At 38.0% G+C, this 18,351-nt stretch overlaps 1 protein-coding gene and 1 pseudogene across 1 annotated transcript; one reads left to right on the top strand and one right to left on the bottom strand.

The window, feature by feature from the left end:
- Positions 1–414: 414 nt before the first annotated feature.
- On the top strand, positions 415–5,673 carry LOC132624982 (probable protein phosphatase 2C 47). The gene is made up of 4 exons (XM_060339748.1): positions 415–1,086; positions 3,174–3,368; positions 3,726–3,931; positions 4,884–5,673. Exons 1-4 carry the CDS (start codon positions 886–888, stop codon positions 5,437–5,439), a joined length of 1,158 nt encoding a protein of 385 aa, XP_060195731.1. The 5' UTR covers positions 415–885; the 3' UTR covers positions 5,440–5,673.
- A 10,876-nt stretch (positions 5,674–16,549) lies between these two features.
- Positions 16,550–17,459, bottom strand: LOC132624220 (uncharacterized; annotated as a pseudogene).
- Between the last annotated feature and the right edge of the window lie 892 nt (positions 17,460–18,351).

The raw sequence follows: 18,351 nt of genomic DNA, 5'->3' as shown, positions 1-18,351 counted from the left end.
GATCATAAGTTTAGAAAATCTTTATGTTTTCCCTTAAACTTTGTGTTAGAATCAAATTATACCGTGCAAGTTAGAACCAGAGAAAGTATACAGTAATACAATTTAATATTTTTATATCATGTATATAACTACGTGACATCCAGAAAGTATAATCACTTACGCCATAAATCTGGGTCGCTTTTTGTTATGTTATTTGCATCCTTCAAAAATATCGGTGTGTATAAATAAAATATATATTTTTAAATGATTCAAAATAAGTGCGGCGATATTTTTAGAGGATCCATGATCCAAGCATGGATCCGGGCAAGTTCTTGGTTACCCATGTGACCAAATACATGGGTATGGTGTCAACTGAAATACCTGCCATTCACTTTCTGTCCCACGTGTAAGCAACTCACTCGTCCGATCTTTTCACCTACTAACACGGCCTTCAAAAGCTCAAACCTGGGATCGCCACTCCCCTCTATTTCCATATTCCGTACATGTTAATTAACTAACCACCTTCCTTAATTTTCCTATTATTACACATTCCTAATTAACCTCTTATTTTCTTCCTTCTCGTTTTCTTCTTGTTCTAATCATTCTTTGCAGCTAAATATATCTTATTATTAATCACGATCTCATTTTTCTCTGAATTTTGGTATATAGTTGGAATCTTGATCCTATGTGTGACTGTGGTTATTGATAAAATTTGAAGGAAGGTCAACTGTATTCATAGTCATATTCATATTCTTCTATAAAATGTCTATTTTTGGGACAGTTTAACAGCTGTCCATGTGCTTGTAGTAATAATGCCTCAAAGACCAATAAATAATAAGGAGTGCCTTTAAACAAGGCCATTTATTGTATTTTTGATGGAGTGAAATTGGTGGGTGGTAGAAAGAAATGATGGCTACAAGCACAAACATGTCACCCTGTAATGGTGAAATGGAAAATGGATTCTGCAAGGAAAATTTATCAGACATTGAAGAAAATCAAGAAGAGTCGGATCAGTCGAGCCAGTTAAATATAGGGAAGCCACCAAGAAACATTACAGGGATGCGACATTGTATTAGCCAGGCAACATTGGCAGGTACTTCGGTATTGGTGAGTGAATCACAATCACTACAAAAAAAAAAAAAATGAAATTAGCTATGAACTTCGTCGCTAATTTGCAGTAAATTGCTCATAGCTAACTATAATTCGTTGCTAATCCATAGCTAAATAGATATGTGAAAGCGCGAGCTCAATTGAGCCCACAGAGCTTGTCCTAGTTCCGCCTCCAAATTAATTTCACTTGGTTCTTGCTTGCTTTTGTAGAGTGCGAATCATATGCATGTAGGTGTCTATTGTAAAATTGCTTGCTTAACATAATTTGTTTTATACATTTTATGTCCTAAGCTTAGGAGGTAGAGCAAGATAACAGATTGTGTATATGATTGTCTTTGGTGAATCCTAGGACTTATGTAGGATATAAAAGGAGATATGTGAGAAAAAAGCAAAAGACATACAGGGAGCGGTTTTTCTATCATTAGTAGCAGGGGCGGATTTAAAGGTTGGCAGTGTGGTCACCCGAACACTCTCGGCAAAAAATTTCTCTGTATATATAGGGTAAATTTTCTGAGTTTACGTAGATATATACGTTTTGAACACCCTCAAAACATGGAAAAGCCTAGCTCAGCTGTTTCCGAACACTCTGGATGAAAATCCTGGATCCGCCACTGATTAATAGTATTGTAGTACACCTAATTACTTGGTAAGAGCAACGTCTAGGGTTCAAATCCAACTCCGGGAAACTAAGGAGCCATTTGGCTATGAGAATTATTCACTTTTTTTGCGGAAGAATTTCATTTCAAAATCAGTGTTTGTGATTTTGGGTATAAAATTTTCAAATCCAACTTGGATTTGGGTTCCGAATTTAGAAAGGTGAATTTGTTTTCCTACTCCATCTTTATAAATTCCAAATAAAGTGTTCTCTTCTCTCCGTTGCTAAAAATATAACCAAACATGACTCCATCTTCAATTCCAACTTCATAAATTCCAAATAAAGTGAAAAATATTTGGAATCTATGGCCAAATGCCTACTAATATTCTAGTTTCTTAATAGTACGAAGTAGGTATAAAAAATTAATCTGAAAAAAACAATAACAAAGCCTCAATCCCAAGCAAGTCAATTTAAGGCCGTTTTATACCAAGCTAGCACTAGAAGTTCTTTGCATCTTTTACTAAGTCTCTAGTTATTAGGTGTGCGAACAAAATACCACATTGATAGCTGAAAAGAAAAGAGAGCTATTTATAAGGAGTTGAATACTCTTAATGATGTGAGGCCTTTTGGGAAAAACCGTGCGGGCTTGGCCCAAAGCGGACAATATCACATCATGTTAAGAGTATCTTTGGACCGTTTTAGCCCAACAACTGGTATCAGAGCCAATGGTTTGGCGGGACGAGTATGAAGATGACGGAGTGTGGCGTGGGGCGCGGCTTAGTGCCTTTGCCCGTCTATGGGTCGATTTACGACCTTTACCCGTAGTTTTGAAGACGCATTCACAGCCTTTGGTCTTCGGTGGCCGTAAATACTTTGACAGCGTGGTTGACACACAGACATGTTGAATCTCTGACCCGTGGTATGATAATGAGCCACGTGGTACTTAGTTCGAGGGGGAGATTGTTAGATGTGAGGCCTTTTGGGAAAAACCGTGCGGGCTTGGCCCAAAGCGGACAATATCACATCATGTTAAGAGTATCTTTGGACCGTTTTAGCCCAACACTAGTCTCTGGCAAGAAAGACCAAAAGACTCCTAGCAAACATTGGACCTAAATAAGCTGTCAAAATGAGATCTCAATCTTATAAAATGTTCTTTGTCTTGAGATTGAATAGCTTGATTGCTGCAGCAAGCTAATAAAAAAAGTCTGTAACTTCTTGCAACTGTTCACCTTCCACATTTTTATGCTATGATTATATATGCAAATGATGGCTTTGTAGGTCGTATGATGAATTATAAGTTGTTGCTAAATTGTGATTTGTTTGTATTAAATATATTCCTACTTTTTCTTCAGCTGTCAATTCATAAACACCGCAAGTTCTGCAAGCTTGTAGTCTTGTAGATTGTTTAGCTGGAGAAGCTTCTTATATGTGTTCATGCGTTTATGCAATTTCCTAATTGAACTTTTTCTTTGTTTTATGAAATATCTAGGAGTCTACTACACAAATTGTTCCTCTTAAGTCATCATCACGCGATGATTCTGGATATGTTCCCATCTTTCGCTCAGGAAGCTATTCTGAGATTGGACCAAAACCAAACATGGAAGATGAGCATATCTGTATCGATGATCTTTGCAAACACATTGGCGCGTCCAAGGGGCTTCCTTCTCCAGGGGCATTTTATGGGGTCAGTAACTTCTAATTTGGTTCCAAATTGTACTTTCTGAGAAAAGACTAAAGTGGCACATGTATCTTTCTTGAAATTATTCCTACAATATGTGAAAATACACTTTTTGGAAAATGAAATATCCTTTTTGATCAATATCGCCCCTAGCACTTGTAATGAGTAAAATGCAATATCACTTTGTAATAGAGTAAAATGTGATGTCACTTGACTGTTTCCGCTCTTGTATCAGATCCAAGCATAGATAATTTTGAAATTCAATAGAAAGATGCTCACTTGGAGAATTTGAAGTTCCTGGTACTTGTTAACCCTTTTGGTTTATTTAAGTTGCTTGATAAATTTTTATTTGTGTACTTTCAGGTGTTTGATGGTCATGGTGGTGTTGATGCTGCATCATTCACTCAAAAGAATCTCCTAAGCTTTATTGTAGAGGATTCGCATTTTCCATCGATGGTCAAAAGAGCTATAAGGAATGCTTTTGTTAAAGCCGATAATGCACTGGCTGATACTAAATCACTTGATAGTACCTCTGGAACAACTGCTCTGACTGCACTTATTTTAGGACGGTAAGTCATATATTTCTAAATTTTTCATCTCTGGTAGGAGCTAGATGCATTCATGCAGTGGCTCCCCAATAAATTGTTTATATTGTTTATACAAGCTTTGAATCTGCTAAAATATGTCAATATTTAGGTTAGGCACAACACGTGATGTGTGGATTAGGCACATGTCACGGGTTTGAATCCTGTCGTAGACAAAAGCCTGGTATTTAAGTGGAGAAGGGTAGACGGACGGATTCATAATCCATCGAGTTTCGAACTGTGTGCTATTGACCCTCGGGGATTTCTCGGTTATCAAAAAAACCATTTATGCGATGTTTAGGTCAGATATCAAAGTGATTTGGTACAAAAGGGAGAAACATTGTTGGAAACTTAAAACAAAAAGTTCATTAAACTGGTGAGTATTGATAATTAGATTTGACAAACCTGCCAAAAATATGGAAGAGTCATTGATGATAAAATCGTCGTTTCTACTGCATGTTCAAAGCATTTACTATCCTTACTTTGCAGCTTTGCAAAGCCAATACACATTCAAAACAAATGGGTATATATCAATCCACTTTCCTATTCCCATGTGGATAACCTAGTTCTATAAAGATTTAAGATTCTACTCTTCCTGGCTTCTTTATTTCTGATTTTGGATGAATATATTGTCCAACTGTAAACAGGACAACAATACGTTGTCAAATCTAACCAATCGGATTTCATTACTGCCTAAAAGTGCCTTTGGTCCTTTGTGGTAGGAGAGGTTTTCTTACTTGATTTAGCCTTGAGATTATATCGAATAATGGTAAAGATATGTTTCATGCTTGAAATCTAGAATTTAGTTCTAATATCTACTTACAAAGCCAGATAGGATGCGTCGAAGGATTGTTTATCTGGCCCCCCTTATCCTTTTTCATTTGTCACAATAGGTAACTTACATTGGCTTCTTTATTTATATTGTGGCAATCCACAGGACCATGCTAATTGCTAATGCTGGGGACTCTCGAGCTGTACTAGGAAAACGAGGAAGAGCGATTGAATTATCAAAAGACCACAAACCAAACACAACTTCTGAAAAATTAAGAATTGAGAAACTAGGGGGAGTCATCTATGACGGTTATCTCAATGGACAACTCTCGGTTGCACGAGCTCTTGGTGACTGGCACATAAAGGGTCCCAAAGGTTCAAAAGGACCCTTAAGCTCGGAGCCAGAGTTGGAAGAAGTGGTCCTGTCTGAAGAGGATGAGTTCTTGATAATGGCCTGTGATGGCTTATGGGATGTCATGAGTAGCCAGTACGCGGTAACTATTGTGAGGAAGGAGCTCATGCTGCATAATGATCCCGAGAGATGCTCGAGGGAGCTTGTTAGAGAGGCTCTAAAGCGTAACACTTGTGATAATCTAACGGTGCTTGTAGTATGCTTCTCTAGCGATCCACCCCCGCGAATTGAAATACCAAGAACTCAGAGAAGGAGGAGCATATCAGCTGAAGGATTAGATCTTCTAAAGGGTGTCTTGAGTGACATATAAAGCAGACTTTGGTCAACTGCTTGTACAAATGAATTAACTTACTACACTACACACCATTGTCAGGGATTTTTCTGAGTTTTCTGCTGTCCATGGCAATGGTATATTGTTGCTGATTTAAAAAAAGAAAATCTTCTGTAAGGATCTTCTACCAGCTCAATTTTGATTTATTCAGTTGTCACTGTTACTATTCCTTGAATGTGGCTGCTCTCATAATAAGATTCATATGTACACCAATTCAATCTCACACTAATCTAGTGGATGGCCATAATCTATGAAATGATTGGATTATGTTAAGTTTGGAGTTTAAGTTTTGTGCACTTACAGGGTATTTGTTTTTTATGAAATTTGGTTATGATGATATGCAACAATAGATAACTCTTCGTAGCAAACTTGATATTTGGTAACTTGAAAAATAAAGTAATAACCTTCTATATATAGTGAGTTCAATTACATTCGTAGGGTAAATCCTTGTGTTAAACACTATTCCTTCCCCAACAAAGGTTATGACGTCAAAAAGGGAAGGAGTTTAAGTTTCTATTCTTCACAATTGATAGTAAATTTGGAATATTGGTCATGCAAACAAGGGGAATATCTTGGAATGTCACAGATCCAATGCAGTGCACGAGCCAAAATACGAGTCATGATGGCACCGACGCTATCCCCTGGTAGGCGAACCATTCCCAAAATATTTACCTCTTTAAGGAAATATATGCGGAAATTAAATACACCGACGCATTAATGAACACCGTAATAATATAAACAAGTGCGGAAAGAAAACTTTTATGATAAAACTTCCCAAAACCTAGTCTTAACTTGTTGTCACGACCCAACCCACCATGACTGGCACTGATAACGTCCAAATACACTCCTAAAAAAGAAAGTGTACACGGTCGTTTGCAATATATTTACCCAACTATGAGTCGGGGTCGATCCCACAGGGAACAATGTGCTAGGCGATTAAGAAAGTAAGGAACTTTCACCAACTACGCTAAAGCCAAACGATAGATAATATTTTGATTTTTTGTTTGAGAAAATTATAACTAATGCGGAAATGTAAACTAACCTAGAAAGCGAGTAAAATGATCAATGGCCACAAGCATGGATAATAGGAGATTACACTCAAGTAACGATCCAACGTATTTTACGATTTTACAACTAAGAGCGGATTTGTGTTGATAGATAATGATATCTAAAATCTCATTGAAAGTCTTCCAACCAAATCAATGAATTTCACTCTATGCTTTTCCAAGCCTTAGAGTGTGATATTAGGTACAATCAATTTAACCTCAAGTAACTATCCTCTTCCGAGCTCAAGTTATTAGATGAGTTTAATGACCCAAATTCTTGTTAATTAATCTTTCCCAACCTAGATTTCCTCTTCCAAGCTCAATCTAAGTAAATGGGTGAGTCCTAGGGTTAGCTACTCCCTTTGGAAACATTCAAGAATGAGATTAATTAAATCAACAAAGACCCACTTCAATAGCAATAAAAATCATTCAATACATAAGCAAAACAAGAGTTTCAATCCAAACTTTAATCAAGAATAGTTTCATAAACAAGATTCAAGTATAGAAATGAAATACTACACACTTAAATATTCAATACAAAACAAGGAATTGAAGAAAGGTTTAAGAATTATCTCATTAAAGAACTCCAATCTTCTCCTCCAATGGTGTAGGTGAAAGAAATCCTAGCCTCCAAGCTTGCAAAATGGCAAAAGATGGAAAATGTTTTGCCCTTGCCTCTCTTTTGTAGCTCCCCCCAATTTTTCCAAGTCCAAAAAATGTCAAAATCTGCCCCCATATTTCTGTTTTTGCAATTCTGCCCGTTTTTGCAAAACTGTCCACTTTTGACAGTTTTGCAAATCTGTCCCGTTTTTGCAAAACTATCCAGTTTTGACAGTTTTGCAAAAATGTCCAGTTTGACCTCTTTTTGACTTTCTTTTCACTTGGCATCTTCCGATCACTCATTTCAGCTACTTGGCTTGTTTTGCTCTATTTTGTTCCATTTTGGTCCATTTTGATCCATTTTGCTCTTTTATGCTCTCCGGGTATCTTTTCCTACAAAACAACATAAAAACATAAAAAGTAACAACAAAAGTGCTTAAAGAGTCACAAAAACTTAAGGAATTAGCATCGAATATCGCGTAATTTCACGACTCATCAACTACCCCCAACTTAAAGTCTTTGCTTGTCCTCAAGCAAATCAAAACAAAAATCTCAATGAGGAACCACTTTAAGCACAAAAACATGACTTTGGTTGGTACCAACAATTAGGTTACAAGCATGTGAAGCTTCAACCAAAACACTCCCTCATTCAAAATACAATTTCAAGAATGCAATAGAGATATAAAACTATCAAGCAACAACACTCAAGTCTCAATAAGTGACTCAAAACCACTAGTTTACTAGATATGCTCACTTGACTCAACTTGGAATTTTTGAACATCACCACTCTATCATAATTCATATGCCCTCACAAGAAAGAAAGTCCCAAAATCACTATATTCACAACAACGACACAAGAGACAAATACACAAAGTCACTCACACTCAACAAAGAAATTCTAGTGCTAACAAATATCACACCATAAGCTTGCCCTTATTTTCAATCATCGCTAACTCAAGAACCTTCAGTTGGAGATCACATAGGGACTTTTTAAGCTTGTAATGTAGGCTTAGGGAAGGGTAGGATAAGTATTTGGGATACAAGTGACTACGCCCTCCTTGAACACCACACAAAACCTTTCGTCCACTTTCCTCTTCATTTCAAAACAACACTCCTTCCTTTGCATACTAGTTTCTCCAATTATTCCAACTTCCTTTATAAATTTCCAAAATATAATGTGCTAGCACATGCCACCCCCAACTATAAATGTTGCAGTGTCCTCGCTGCACATAATCAAAACAAAAGGAGAAAAAAAAACTTTTTTTTTTTTTTTTACTGGCACGACCTGCGACCCCACATGCGAATCGCAGGTCTGACCTGCGAGTCGCAGGTGATGTCACCTGCCAATTTTTTTTTTTTTTTTTTTTTTTACAAAGATACATTTTTTTGCACAAAAAGTTTGCAACCTTTTTGTATTTTTCAAATTTTCTTCCTTTCTTTTGACTTTTTCACAGCACCAACCTTCACCACTCTCAAGCAACACTAACACCCTCAACTTAGGCTTTTGGCCTCAAATTCACAATTTCATGTTCAAGGAGCGAAACGTTCAAAAGAGAGACTTTTCATCAAACATGGTAAAGGCTTGTAATGTGGCAATCAAAGAAAAGGTCATAAGCTCAAATGGGGTTACTAGTGATATTATTTATGCAATGGTAGGCTAGAAAGGCTAAAGAGGTTTTTTCCACAAAGATAGCCCAAGGTCATCCCTCCAACCAACATAATCAAAATTAGCATTGAACGACTAACCGGGCAAGTTCTAGATGATAAAAGTAAACACAAGATTTATTCAACAAACACTCACACACATGGCATATGAACTAGTCAAGATGGATCAATTTCACTTCCCAAGCAAGAACAACTAGTTCAATATCTCATAATCCAAAGTCAATACACTAGTAGGTAGAGAGTCACAAAATGAGCCAAAAAGTTGTCACAAAGATCATTCTTTCCTATGCACCTTGCTTTTTAACTTTCACAACAATTTGGAGAGGTATTCACATTTCAATTTCACATGCAAGAGACTAACTCTATTAGTACCAAACAAGCCAAGAGTTTTCACATTTTTCCTCAAAGGAGAACCTACACCTAAACTTACAAGACTAATGAAAGAAAATAAAATAATAAAAGTGACTAATCCACAACATGTCAAAAGAACAAAATTTTCAGAAATTTTGAACAAGTTTCAAAATATAATGCGCTACCACGTGCCACCCCCAACTATAAACATTGCAGTGTCCTCGCTGCACATAATCAAAACAAAACATAAAAAAATTGAAAAAAAAGTTTTTTTTTTTTTTTTTTTTTTAGTCTCTGTCACCATGTGCGACGTGACCTGCGATTCGCAGGTATGACCTGCGAATCGGAGGTTATGACACCAGAAAAAAAAAATTTCGCAGCTTTTACTGGTTTTGGGGGCTGTCCGGATATCCGACATGCTCAAAACAACTCCAAAAATTCTGAAACTTTGCAGATTAGTCAAAAACCATAAACTAAACTATTCTAAAAAATAAAATTTCAAAAACAATTTAAAACTTTTAAAACGATGGGTTACCTCCCACCAAGCGCTTGATTTAACGTCGCGGCACGACGGTTACCTTTACCACTTTTCCTTCCATTTGGAAGATATGAATTTGCGCCCCAGCTTTGAATCAAGGTCATGATGACGCTCATGGGGCGGTGGTAGAAAAACAAGGAGGCCAACTCTCGGGTGTCGCATTTTGCACTTCTTGGCCCTTAAGTGAGGCATGCCATTTTGTCTTCTTGGCATAGCAAACTTCAAAATGAAAACGCTTTCTTCTTCATTTCCACAATTCTCCATAGGCTCGGTTAGTTCAACTTCCATATCATCAACCAAGCACAATGTTGAAAAATGGTTGGAATGTGGTCTAAGGCGCTCCATTTTCAAATTCACTTCATTTTTGACATCCTCATCCAAAAATGAACTAGAGTCTTCAAAAACCATTGCATGAACTTTTTTATGCAACTCTAGTATCATTTCTTCAATCTCGGCATCTTGCATTATATTTGGATTGGTCGGTTGGCAATTCATCATTAGCTCTTGAAAATCAAATTTGACCACTTTTTCATTGGAAACTAACTTAAAACTACTATCCATGACTATTTGATGTTGAGTATTGCATACCTCAACTTTTGCATTCAATTCGGCTTTCAAGTCACGGATAGCAATTTCAAGTTCCTTCAACTCTTGCCTTTGCTCAACATGGATTTTTACAAATTCTTCCACCATCCTCGAAATGTCTTCTCGATGATCCCCATAGACTCTAAGTTGTTGAGCTTGAGACATAAGCCAATCTTGGCTCACTATTTCCACTTTGTCAAGGCTTTCTTCAAGTTGAGAGTCATTCAAAGCTTGCAAAAATCCACCCTTGGAGAAATTCATGTTTTGGCCACTTTCTTGTCTACTTTCAACACCCTCAAGTTGTTGAGAATTATAAGTATGAACCAATGATTTCATTTGATCCTCCAAGATGTGAATAGCTTTGTCATTGCAATTAATTGCTTGCCTCAAGTCATCAAGTGGTTGTCTCAAGTCTTTAACCGCTAAGTCCTGTTTTTCAACTTTTTCAAGAATGGTCTCTAACATGAGCATTATCCTCTCATTTTGAGCATTTGAGGCTTCTTCCATTTCCATATCCCTACTATCATCAAAATCAAAACTAGAATAGTCATAGTGGGGGTTCGGGGAAGGGAAGGACAAATAATCACAATTATCCCAATGACCATTTTGACCACCACATCTATCACATATACTCCACTCATAGGTTTGGGATTGTGCGCACAACCCGCCCCCGGAAGAATTCAAACAATTTTGCCATGAGTGTGGTCCTCCGCAATAAAGACAAGGGTCATCAAAGTATGCATAACTACCATCCGACCAATTATCATTATATGATGCCATTTTTTATTTTTTTTTAAAACTGAACAGTTTTGCAGAAGCAAAAACTGGACAGTTTTTTTTTTTTTTTTTAGAACTGGACAGTTTATGCAAAAATAAAAAACTGGACAGTTTTTTCAGAACTGGACAGTTTTGCAATTCTGCAAAACTGGTCAGTTTTTTTTTTTTTTTTTTTTAGATAAAATAAAGCAATGAAATTTTGAACCAAAGCAAGTTAGCTTAAATCCCAAACTAACTCAAATACGCCAAATTGTTCCCCGGCAACGGCGCCATTTTTGATAACGTCCAAATACACTCCTCAAAAAGAAAGTGTACACGGTCGTTTGCAATATATTTACCCAACTATGAGTCGGGGTCGATCCCACAGGGAACAATGTGCTAGGCGATTAAGAAAGTAAGGAACTTTCACCAACTACGCTAAAGCCAAATGATAGATAATATTTTGGTTTTTTGTTTGAGAAAATTATAACTAATGCGGAAATGTAAACTAACCTAGAAAGCGAGTAAAATGATCAATGGCCACAAGCATGGATAATAGGAGATTACACTCAAGTAACGATCCAACGTATTTTACGATTTTACAACTAAGAGCGGATTTGTGTTGATAGATAATGATATCTAAAATCTCATTGAAAGTCTTCCAACCAAATCAATGAATTTCACTCTATGCTTTTCCAAGCCTTAGAGTGTGATATTAGGTACAATCAATTTAACCTCAAGTAACTATCCTCTTCCGAGCTCAAGTTATTAGATGAGTTTAATGACCCAAATTCTTGTTAATTAATCTTTCCCAACCTAGATTTCCTCTTCCAAGCTCAATCTAAGTAAATGGGTGAGTCCTAGGGTTAGCTACTCCCTTTGGAAACATTCAAGAATGAGATTAATTAAATCAACAAAGACCCACTTCAATAGCAATAAAAATCATTCAATACATAAGCAAAACAAGAGTTTCAATCCAAACTTTAATCAAAAATAGTTTCATAAACAAGATTCAAGTATAGAAATGAAATACTACACACTTAAATATTCAATATAAAATAAGGAATTGAAGAAAGGTTTAAGAATTATCTCATTAAAGAACTCCAATCTTCTCCTCCAATGGTGTAGGTGAAAGAAATCCTAGCCTCCAAGCTTGCAAAATGGCAAAAGATGGAAAATGTTTTGCCCTAGCCTCTCTTTTGTAGCTCCCCCCAATTTTTCCAAGTCCAAAAAATGTCAAAATCTGCCCCCATATTTCTGTTTTTGCAATTCTGCCCGTTTTTGCAAAACTGTCCACTTTTGACAGTTTTGCAAATCTGTCCCGTTTTTGCAAAACTGTCCAGTTTTGACAGTTTTGCAAAAATGTCCAGTTTGACCTCTTTTTGACTTTCTTTTCACTTGGCATCTTCCGATCACTCATTTCAGCTACTTGGCTTGTTTTGCTCTATTTTGTTCCATTTTGGTCCATTTTGATCCATTTTGCTCTTTTATGCTCTCCGGGTATCTTTTCCTACAAAACAACATAAAAACATAAAAAATAACAACAAAAGTGCTTAAAGAGTCACAAAAACTTAAGGAATTAGCATCGAATATCGCGTAATTTCACGACTCATCAGGCACCCACACTAACTCCTAGTGGGCGAACCAACACACAAGTCATCTATTCATTCAAGTTCGAACTTATATTAACCAAGTTAGTCAGTTATTACTCATTTAAGCATCAAATAAACAAAATAAGTCATGCCATAAAATACTAGAATAAGTGCGGAAGTTCTAACTATTACAAAATCCCAAAATCCGAAAGTCACCGTACAAGGACTTTAATCTAAAACATGTCTAAGGAATGAAATCTGTCTGAGCAATAGCACAATGTCTGGAGTAGGAAATAGACATCATAAAAGGAAGATCTTCGGGCGGCCTGACATGGATAGAAACTCACCCTAAATATGTCAGCAACGGCCTCAACGCTAGATATGAGGGCGAGTAGCAGTCTCTCTATCACAATCTACACTCAAAAGAATGCAGCAAGGTAGTATCAGTACAAACACTATGTACCGGTAGATATCATAGGCCGATTAAGATTAGTATCATGCATATCTTATAAAATCAATAGAATAAACAAGCCAGCCAACAAACATGAAACAAATAAGTCATAACAAGTCAACCAAGGGATATCACCAATCAATCACTCAGGTAGCAAGAATCAATCAACGGAAAACCACAACACGAGCATAAGTCTACCACAATTACAGTAATCACTGTACACACATGCTAACTGATGTCATTGCTTAGTAGTCATGACATGTAGGGGACCCATGGTGTCCATGTACTACTCGTTTCGGATACTCATCGGACCCGAGCATAAACCTCCGCTCTAGAAATAACCTCGGACGCGGGCCATATCAATATAACCCTCATTTTCGGAATGAACCTCGAACCACGAGCCAATAATCCAGGTCACACATGTGCCTTTCCATATATCTGTATGTAACGATGTTTCCTGCCCTTTTATTATCAATGCTCACCTCATCATTTTGTATCACAATATCGCCGAGAAGATTATATTAACTTCTCATCACAAACACATCCACTGCAGATTCAACACACAGGAATAGTGGCACGAAGCCTAAACAATCACTCAATCACATTCACATAGGAGTTCAACCACACAATATCATGCATAAAGACTAGACATGCTTTCTCCTAAAGAATTCACAAAACATACAATCAACTAACAAAAGTCTAACTCAAGTAGACCGTAACCTACCTCAAACGTAGAGCTGGAACAACGCAAGTCACTCCACTACATATTTTCCCTTCCTTAAAGCCACAGAATGCTCAAAGTCTAGAAATAGAAGGCTCAATGAGTCACAATTACTCAAATCACAAGTACCAATTCAAGAATACCCTTCCCTTTATCCCATTCTATTGGGTGGATGATTTTGTAGGTGTAAAGCAACCTAGCAAAGGCCTTAGTCATCACTAATCATCCAATTATAACGATATTATATCAACATTCCAATTATAAGCAGTTTTCATGGTCAAGATACCATTTTTTATAGAACCCTAGGTCTCAGTTCACTTAGTTTATGGCTCTAAGGATTCAATTCATGATTAAGAGGAGTTAACCCAAGCCTTAAGATGATAAATAAGTGACAATAATCATAACCCATCAAGTTTAGAAGGCTTATTAATTTCTAGGGTTTCTATTACAATTCCACCACTGAAGACCCATAAAAGTGATGATAATCATGAAGATGATATGGAATGGTTGGAAAGAATAAATGAAACTTACCTCTTAAGAGTTTTCTTGCCCTAGCTTGACATTTCACCTTAGGTGCTTGTGGGAAACGGTGTTGGAGTTTTATGAATAAAGAATGTGAGACTAAGTCTTTAAAACATGGCTACTGTTTTCTATCGACCGCTGCAACGGTCTTGCTATAGCGGTCAAGGTACCGCTATAGCGGACCAATAAAAGTTCTACCGCCGCTATGGCGGCCCATGTTTCGTTATAGCGATACTGCCATAGCGGCACATGGCCCGCCACAGCGGACACAAAGATTATGGCTGACCGCTGGCGGTGATGAACCCGCTGCTATAGCGGTACCACCATAGCGGTGCACCCACCGCCTCAGCGGTGCCATTTGGGAAGTGAGCTCGACTTTTTCCCAGTTTTTCCCCCTATCACCCAACATTTCATCCGAGGCCTCATAAACACAAACCAAACATGCACATCTACATAAATACGTCATATGAATCCACCCGTGGCCTCGGAATTCCCAACGGAGTTCTAATTTTCTACCCCCCCCCCCGACGGACTCAATATAATAAAACAACAACCATAAACAAGTCAAGTTTTCAGTTGTTAGACTTATAAAATCGAGTTTCTATTAGCTTGTACTACCCTTGGAAAGGTTCTATTTGGTGGGGTGACCTTACATTTTCCTTAACGACCGGAAGGGTCATTACACTTGTACAGGAGTTTCTTCAAGGAGTTACAAATTTGAAATGAAATACAGACTCTGAATGAAATAAACACTGTCCATAGGAATAGAGTGGACATAATACATATGAAGAGACTCCAGGTGGTTCGACAAGTAGCTCACCCAAACATCTCTGATGACACCCTTGATATCTATCACGAGGTCTCAATTACGAACCTGGAATCAAACTCTACTCTCCACAAAGAGTGTAGCAAGAGTGGTATGAGCACAACACTAGTACTCGTAGTTATCATAGGCCGACTACGATTAGCTAACGCATATAAATTAGCAGAAATTAATAGATAGAGTAGATAGGCAATCAAGTATAGACACTAGGCACGTTTTAGTAACAGTTCACAACACATAAATGCACAAAAACCTTACACACATGCTAAGGATAATGTATCATAGCCATAACCCATGGGGGACCCGCGAAGTCTATGTACCAGTCTCGCTCCGAAAAATACCTCAGATTACGAGCACTATCCCGCTTCGGTAAAACCTCGGATCACGGGCACCTAACATTTCCCACCTTGGTCGGAGAACCCTTTTCCAAATTATTCATTCAACCACAATAAAGTAATCAAGACAACCAAAATATAAGTCTCAAACGTAGATAATCATAAGGATAAATGAATAAGTGTGGAAAATAATACAACAATCCCAAGGAATTTGGTCTAAGGCTGTACAACAGCCAGTACTACCACTGCTACAAGTCCGAATATGAATACAAGTCTGAAAATGGAATACTGTCTCAGAATATCAAATAAGACAAGTAGCTAAGAAGAGGCATCCGGGTTGCGGATTCGTCCATGTGCTCACCCTGGATGCTCGTTAGCAAAGCCTCAGTAAATCAACCACGAGGAGAGGAAGTCGACCCTGTCACATACTCAGCACTCATAAAGAATGCAGTAAGGTAGTATCAGTACAAACACTATGTACTGGTAGGTATCATAGACCGACAACAGTTGGCTAATATATATAAAGAAAGAGACTGAAAGATAATCACGCTCACAATCAAGTATCAATCAACACAGTCCAAAATAGTGTCACAAGTCAAAAAATATCAACAACCAGATCATAGCCTATGGTGAAACATCTAAACACAAGTCTGCCAAGTTTCCCACAATTTCTCAAGTAATCACAACAACAAATACAATTCACGAATCCGATCAATAAGTGCAAATGAGATGATAATGATGAATGTATATGCAATGCAATGATACACACACGCTCAGAGCAGAATACCTCCACGCCTCGATAGTCATGACCCATGGGGGACTCGTGAAGTCCATGTACCTGCTGCGGCGCACAACCCGATCCATATATATATATATATATATATATATAGCACAAGCTTGGGCTAGGCCTACCTCCATCCCCCTTTCCCCAAATTCCGACTAGCGCGGTTCTTTTTCTCGACCAATTTGAATTCCATTTCATTTTTGATTTGTTGTTAAGTAGAGTAGTAAGTAGCTAGGCAGATTTTAGCGCATGCTGCATTGAGAATCCGTTTTTAGGGAGGATCTGGTCGAAAAATCGACCGACGCCCACCCGACTAGAGGGACTGAGAAATTAATGGAGTACAACACTTATCTTCAAGCTTTACCTTATTCTGATCGTTCAGAGGGCGATTGCGGGGTCACTGAATGAAGTCCTCCGTTTCTTTCGGAGGTGCTGACCCGCTGCGAGGCAGAGATGACTAAGTGACATATGGAATATGGCGACGACAACAACATGTCGTAGAAGGAGATAACAGGTGGAGTCAACGACCCACTAAGACTAACCTATCTACAACTACATCCCCGAGTGGTAGTCAAACGGGGGCATGAATGCGAGATGCCAACGGAATGATCGGCCGGACAGAGGCTAGGGCTGCTTCCTTCCTACCGCGTCCTTCCTTGTGTGTCGGAGATATAAAGCGAGTGCACCGAAAAAGAACGGGAACTGGATTGATCTATTCTATGGTGAAGCATCCGAAGCATAACTGCACACTCATACGATCTTTGCCGAGAGATAGGAGCATTCGGTGGAACCGGTGAACTACACTTGCTTCCGGATAGATGTGTCAGATTGAGGGCTCGTGGTACCTGCTGCCCACCCTTCCTCCTCTGCTTTGAGAACTGTGTGAACGGAGAGTGGGCAGAAGAGAAGGAGGCCCCCATAAGAAGTCGCACACTTACTTGAGCAGTGCGGGAAACTGGGTATGTTATAGAAAGGGAAGGTAGAAACATCGAATGGCGAAGAGCGGTGGCTCGATAGGGAAGAAATGGGAAATAGTCAAGGATGACTTCTTTGTTGGCGGAACGAAGGGCTAAATAGCGAGAGTGATTCTCTGAGCCGGTCTGGATTTCCAACGCCTCGGGAAACTGGTCGAGATAGATGACGCACGCAACCCGATCCAAATGTATGAGTATGAATGCTTGAATTATATAAATACCAAGAGAATCTATCAATATCAACGGTGCCACACATGAACATATATCACAAGAATCTATTAATATCAAGGTGCCATACATAGACACATAACACAATAATCTATTAATATCAACGGTGCCACACATGGACACATATCACAAAAATCTATCAATATCAACGACACCACACATGGACTCATATCACAAGAATCTATCAATATCAACGGTGCCACTCATGGACACATATCACGAGAATCTATCAATATCAAGTTTAGAATCACAAACGTGGCAATAAGCCACAATCAAACAATAGTACCAACCTAAGTAATCCATCCCCACTTCATACCCTAAGGAGTAACATGCTTTCTCCAATAATCACTAACTCTATATGTTACACCTCGGAAATTTGAGTTGTCGTACTGTGAGTAGACTAGAATAAGCATAAGGTGAGCATTGAGATTTTATGAACATAATAGGGATATTTGATAGCTTTCAAGTGTATGCGATAAGAATTTGGAGTTATGTGAATTGATGAGATTAAGTTCGTCAAAGGAAAGTGAAGTATAAGTTGTGTTTGGGAAAGGTTCTGTAATTATCGAGCTAATGATTATTTAGTAAGGTCTTGAGGATGAGTTATAGGGTTACTTGAATCGTTAATGAAGTGTTAAACAAGTGTTAAGAAGGTTCCATAAGGATCGGAGATCAAACGAATCGACGAGAATATTTTTGGAAAAGGGTGAGTTATACGACCAACTGTACGGTCCGTATAACTTTATACGGTCCATCTAATGGTTCGTATAACAGTCACAGAATGAACCAGTCTCTGATGGACTTATACGGTCACTTATACGGACCATATAAAATTATACGGACCGTATATGCGTTCGTATAAAAGCATTACGGGTCAGATTTTTGCAACTATAAATATAAGTCCCAAGTTCTTATTTGTC

The sequence above is a fragment of the Lycium barbarum genome, chromosome 12 (assembly GCF_019175385.1).
Source record: "Lycium barbarum isolate Lr01 chromosome 12, ASM1917538v2, whole genome shotgun sequence".
In the NCBI taxonomy this organism is placed as follows: domain Eukaryota; kingdom Viridiplantae; phylum Streptophyta; class Magnoliopsida; order Solanales; family Solanaceae; genus Lycium; species Lycium barbarum.
The sequence above is the reverse complement of the archived record's forward strand: the minus strand, read 5'-3'. Positions and strand labels throughout refer to the sequence as shown.

What these genes read in the sequence shown, in the direction of transcription:
- LOC132624982 (XM_060339748.1), top strand. Translation starts at nt 886, where the DNA reads ATGATGGCTACAAGCACAAACATGTCACCCTGTAATGGTGAAATGGAA. An exon ending in CTCCAGGGGCATTTTATGGG is followed by an intron (nt 3,369 to 3,725) that starts GTCAGTAACTTC and finishes GTGTACTTTCAG; the next exon opens with GTGTTTGATGGTCATGGTGG. An exon ending in ACTGCACTTATTTTAGGACG is followed by an intron (nt 3,932 to 4,883) that starts GTAAGTCATATA and finishes GGCAATCCACAG; the next exon opens with GACCATGCTAATTGCTAATG.